Source organism: Vigna umbellata, chromosome 2 (assembly GCF_029865625.1).
Source record: "Vigna umbellata cultivar VRB3 chromosome 2, Vumbellata_1.0, whole genome shotgun sequence".
Classification (NCBI taxonomy): Eukaryota; Viridiplantae; Streptophyta; class Magnoliopsida; order Fabales; family Fabaceae; genus Vigna; species Vigna umbellata.
Window position 1 is genome coordinate 39246475 of NC_142166.1, and position 6321 is coordinate 39252795.

The 6321-nt window shown below is 37.2% G+C and overlaps 1 protein-coding gene across 1 annotated transcript; it reads right to left on the reverse strand.

Moving 5' to 3' along the window:
- Positions 1–664: 664 nt before the first annotated feature.
- On the reverse strand, positions 665–2976 carry LOC124835049 (Tetratricopeptide repeat (TPR)-like superfamily protein). Its single transcript, XM_047309915.2, has one exon. The coding sequence runs from the start codon at positions 2802–2804 to the stop codon at positions 915–917; it is 1890 nt and encodes a 629-aa protein (XP_047165871.1). The 5' UTR covers positions 2805–2976; the 3' UTR covers positions 665–914.
- Positions 2977–6321: the final 3345 nt, after the last annotated feature.

Sequence of the window (6321 nt, forward strand, 5' to 3'; positions counted from 1 at the left end):
CGAATTATATCTCAAAGGAAAAACATAAGATAGTCCAAGTAGAAAGGTAACTCTCATGATAAATAAAGTTAGATCAATTTTTCTATAAAAGATAAGAAAGAAGGACTATATAACTTTTTCATGAATTAAACCAATTTTTGAATTAATTAAAATCCATCTTTAAAAATTAACGTACTCTACAAATTAAGTAATACATAAATTAATCTTATATGGAAAATATTAATTTTTCCCCTTACTTTTATTTTAAAGCGCTAAATTTGTTAAAGCAAATCCTTAGTTATGTTATGAGAAATATGGCTACCGAGAGTTTCCAATCACTTAAACATTAAACATATGCCTGGGGTAAACAACATAGTCACCAAATCGATATAACATTTTGAAAATCCATTAGTTCATAAATTTCTGTTACGAAACAATGAGCCAAAACCAGTGATGGGCGAAGGCTAGCTACAGAGTGTGAATGTATGAAGGAGAGACATAAAAATCAACTATTTGTAATGATTTTAATTTTTTTATTAATGTATAACTGATTTAGTTATTATTGGATCCTTAATACAATATCTATTTGTGTAAAAAATGATGCCACATTCTATCACTTATTGTTCATCTATTTCAAAACAAGTCATTATTCCATTTACATTAGAGAATGTACTAAGTGTTACAGTGTTCCAACCATTCTTTTATTATAGTGAAACTAAACGAATTCTGACATCGATTAACAACGAAGGAATGAGTATCGTGTAAATAATATTTTATGAAAACTAATAGAAATAATTGATTTAATTTGTACTCTGTAACGCTAAATCATATTTTCTGCCTCCTTCCCCCCTCCTCTGGCACTATCACTTTCAGTCAACATTCATATTCCTTGCCAACTGCTACAATTTTTCTTACATTTTTAGGCCTATAATATTTTAGAAATAGCCTTCAGTCTCCATCTCCCAGACCAGTAAATTCAACAGCAGATAAAGATCCTTGCCACCATAATGTTGTAACTGATTCGATGAAAAAGTGTATAAGTTATTTTTAATTCCAATCCAACTGTGTCCGATGACCTCTTTAGTACCTATAGTTTCCACAGCCTTCCTCATTCGAACCATGGTCTCCCATCTACCTCTCATTTGATATGTTTGAGCCAATACCAAGTAAGGTAAGGATGTCTGTGTTTCACTATCGATTATTTTCTTTGCAACTCCTTCTATAATTTGCAAGTCTCCATAAACTGCACATGCAGAAAGAATTGACCTCCAAATGCCAGAGGTAATTCTATATGGCATTGTTTCTATGATATCAATGGCTTCTTTGAGCTTGCCAGCTTTACTCAACATCGCCACAACACATTCATAATGTTCTTCTCCTGGTTTTACTCCAAATTTAATCTCCATTAATGAAAATATTTCAATTCCTTCATCAACCAATAATCCATAGTTGCATGAAAGTAGAACTGCAGTTAGTGTAATTCGATCTGGAAGCATGTCTTCTCTAGTCAATAATTCCCTAAAGAGGTCCATGGTAGAAGACACTCGCCCATTGTAAGTCAGTCCCATCAGTATAGTGTTCCATGATACCAAATCTTTAATTTTCATTTCATTGAAGATATTCAAGGCATCGTCAATAAACCCAAATTTGGCATACATGTCAACAAGTGAATTGGCAATAACTGCATCTGACTCAAAACCCAGTTTAGGAACCAAAGAATGGATTAGATTACCCACTTCAACTGGTAACAAAACCGAAACAGAACTTAGAAGAGAGCTAACCATGTATTTTGTTGGCCTGATATTCTTCCGCAAGGTCAGCACAAAAATTCGCAAAGCATCTGCCCCTAAATCATGTCTAGCATAGCCTGAAATCATGGAATTGCATAGAGCTGAATCCCATTGATCTTGTTCCTTAAAGAGCTGAACAGAATCCTCCAATCTGTTGCATTTGGAAAAGAGGTCAATAGCAGCACTGGATACAATGCTATTATAAACAAATCCCATCTTGAAACAAAAGGCCAAAACCTGCTTACCCTTGTCCAAGTCTCGCAAGTTAGAATAGGCACTCATTAACATTGAACATGTAAACTGATCGGGTAAATCAGCATTTCTCATCTGATAGAACAGCTCCAAAGCCTGCTCATGGTTCCCAGCTCTTAGACGGGCCCAGATCAAAGAGTTCCAAGATATAACATCAAAGTGTTTCATAGTCATAATCACACCAAAAGCATATTCAACAAGACCAATCTTTCCATACATTGTTATTAACGAATTCCCAAGAACTACATTATCCAAATCCATTCCACTTCTGATGATCCTACAATGAATCTGTTTAGCATGAGAGAGGCTTGGCACGAGTGACAGCACAATGGAGAAAGTGAACTCACTTGGTTTCACACCAGTGCCTTGCATTTCAACGAAAATCTCCCACGCATGACTTAAAAACCCACAAGAAGCATAACCCGAAATCAGGGAGTTCCAACTAACAACATCTCTAGCAGGCATTGCACCAAACACGTGGCAGGCCTTGCCGAGCTGGCCACTCTTCAGCAACGCTTTTAAGCAAATGTTCCAGGACGTGGTGTTCTTATGAGAAATATCGTCAAACACCTTCAATGCATCATTGATGTGGCCGAGCTCTGAGTAAAGGTTGATACAGCGATTACCCAAATAGGTGTAGGTGTTAAGACCCAGTTTGATGAAGTTGGCATGCACGACTTTGACAAAGTTAAGCGATTTTTGAGATAAACTGTGGCTTAGGAGAAGAGAGCAATAAGAAAGAGAAAAGTGAGAACCTTGCGTGTGCTTGAAAAATGGGTACATGCAAACGGTAATGTCACGTTCAGAGGCACATTTGAGAGATAGCGATAACACTCCAAAGACAAACACAAGCTGAATCACAGCTTCCTCGACTTTTCATCTCTGCCTTTGATGGTGAGATCCCTTCTAACCCCACCCATGCACTGATATTGATTCCAACTCAACATCAATTTAAGCTTCAACATTTACTTGTAGTTATGATATTATATATTCCAATAAAATTGTTTAATTTTGTAATATTTTTGTTCTTACCGAAAATGAGCCGTGATCAAACTAAAGAATTCCTCTACAAAATCATGTTTAAGTATCATTGATTCACGTGTCATACATAATTTATTATATATATGAGATTATTAGTATATTTGTTTGTTATAATATTTATTATGTGTAATAATAATTGGTAAAGTATAAATGTTGTATGTATTAAATAGAATATTTGTAGGAAATATGATTTATTTGGTTTATTTAGACTAGGTTATGGGAGAAGAAGTACATTTTTAAACTCTATGGTGACAAAAGTAGATTTAAATAAAAAAAAATGGAAATAAGATATTAGAATCATAAAAAAGGAGTAACATATTAATATTATAGGTAAATATCAATTTTTGGGTAGAATCTTTAGTTACATTTCTTTCTTACCCACTCAATTGCATTTCCAATAATTCTATTCTATGGTGCATCCACATTGGCAAACCTTTTAAAGACAAGGTGCATGGCCTAAATTATTTTCGAAATTTTTTAAATTTGTATATTAAATTTTTTTAAAGTTTTTTCTTTAGATTTTCAATTTATATGTAATATATATTAGGAAGTGATGGAAATTAATTTATGAGTTTTTTATTTCTTTTATAAAATATAATATTTAATTTTAATAAATAATAAAATATAAAATCAAATATTATAAATAATAAAAATATATATTAAGATCTTTGTTTATTATCTTTTAGTTTTTCACTTGTTATATTTATCTTTTACTTTCACTTATTTTCTTTTTGTCTCTGGAAAAAAAATGTTAGACACAAACTTGTTTTCTTTTTCCATTCTTGAAGAAAAAAAAGTTTATCTTATCTTACTTGATAATGAAATATTAATTTAATATTTTTTATTTTTTATTTCATAAGTATATGTATATTATTTTTTATAAATATAGAAGAAAAAATTCACTGTGTTCTTTTATAATCAGTTTTTAATTATGGTTTGATAGAGTTTTCTTTTCGTAATAACGACTCTAAATTTTCAATTAAATTATGGTAATTTTTTTTTAATTTTAAATTAAAAAAATATAGGTACATGGACAAAGAATAGAATAATCAATTTATTTTTTAAAAATAATTAAAAGAAAACTATATGTTCATAAAGATGAAAATAAAAAAAAATTCATTTTTTTACATACTGAAACATCATACTAATAATATAATTATTTAATAAGAAGAGCGTTTCCTTATATGAAAACAAAATAAATTTAATTTTTTTTACATATTCTAAAACATCATACTAATAATCTAATTATATAATAAGAAGAGCATTTTCTTAAAGGTTTAAAGAATGAATTGTGAAGAGTTTGATATTAATTTCTTAAAACATAATCTAAAAAAAGTTCTCAAAATATCCACTAAAAAAAATAGAATTAGAAAAAATTATTTAAAATGAAATTTATATCAAATACAACTTTGTACCGTATGATATTCTGGCACCACCAAGCTGATCCACTAGGCCGACTATTCAGGCCGACCATTCAGGCCGATCCACTAGGCCGGTCATCCAGGCCGACCATCCAAGCCAACCATCCAGGCTGACCACATGGTTAAATTATAAATGATAATGCCTCATTAAACCCTTAATAAAGGTTAAGGTGTGATTGGGCCGTCATTAGGCTGACGAAAGGAAAAAGCCCATCACAACTAGAATAAATAAAGGTCCCAGGTATGACTTTAACCACGATGCATAATACACACGCATTACTTGTTGTGCTGACCGCTCGGTCACTTTATTGACTTGAGCGTCGGAGTGTTTTTAACAGGTATCTCCACATTCGGCTTGGAGAAGGAGGAGGGAGAACGAAAGACTTGGAGTGCAAGGAAGACTAGGGAGCCCGTCCACTCGCTTGGAGAAAATTTTGCCCGGTCTTAGCGAGAATGAGTGACGTCCGCCTGCTTGGAGCAAAGCCCGCCCGGTCTTCAACCTTAAGCGCTTCGAACAGAGTCCGTCCATACGGTCTTCGACGTCTATCCAGTCTTAAGTACAACTGGGAGTGTTTTAGCAGGTGACCTCCAAACCCTACCAGAACATTTTGGCGCTCACCGTGGGGCCGAACGGGTATACCCATTGTAGCCATAAGGAACCAGTGAGTGGTGATGTAAAGGACATCGAGTGTTCATACTCATCCGTTCGGCCTCGGCCAATCGGCCTCAAGCTCTCCGCAGTCGGCCTCAAGCTCTCCGCAGTCGGCCTCAAGCTCTCCACCAGTCGGCCTCAACCTCTCGGCCATTAGGCCTCAAGCTCTCGGTCAGTCGGCCTCAAGCTCTCTACCAGTCAGCCTCAAGCTCTCTACCAGTCAGCCTCAAGCTCTCGACCATTCGGCCTCCACCTCTTGGCCAGGTACTTAACCAAATTTGGCCTCATGCATCCGGCCATCCGGCCTCAACTGCTCGGCCATCTAGCCTCACGGACTTAGCCAAATTTGGCATTCAGCATCTCACCATCCGGCCTCAACTACTCGACCTTTCGGCCTCAACTGCTCAATCCTTCGGTCTCAATTGCTCGGCCGTCCATGGCCTCACAGGTACTTAGCCAAATTTGGCCTCCAGCGTTCAGACACAACCGTTCGGCCACACCATAAAGGAAATCCTGGCCAGCCTCACCGTAGGTTGGCGACTGCGGATCTTCACCAAAGGGAATCCCAGCCGGCCTCATTGAAGGTACGCGACTGTGGATCTTCACCAAAGGAAATCCCGGCCGACCTCACTGTGGGTCGGCGATTGCGGATCTTCATCAAAGGAAATCCCGGCCGGCTTCACTGTGGGTCGACGACTACGGATCTTCACCAAAGGAAATCCTGGTCGGCTTCACCGTAGGTCGGCGACTACGGATCTTCACCAAAGGAAATCCCGGTCGGCCTCACCGTAGGTCGGCGACTACGAATCTTCACCAAAGGGAATCCCGGTCGGCCTCACCGTAGGTTGGCGACTGCGGATCTTCACCAAAGGGAATCCCGACCGGCCTCATCGTAGGTCGGCGACTGTGGATCTTCACCAAAGGAAATCTCAGCCGGCCTCACCGTAGGTCGACGACTAATCGAAGGATCAGTAGAGTATCCAACTCAGCTGATAAAGGCAAGACCCATTTTTCCAACCACCCATCGTAATCAACGAACGGAGAGGACAAAAACAAAAATAATCGAAGAACCCGTCTTTATCAGGAGTAGCATGTGCAGAACCCCTTCCCATAATCAACATCATGCTCGGGCTTGAGGGGCTGGTGTATCGTATGGTCTCCTAGGCACCACCAAGCCGACCATCTA

What these genes read in the sequence shown, in the direction of transcription:
- LOC124835049 (XM_047309915.2), bottom strand. Translation starts at nt 2,804, where the DNA reads ATGTACCCATTTTTCAAGCACACGCAAGGTTCTCACTTTTCTCTTTCT.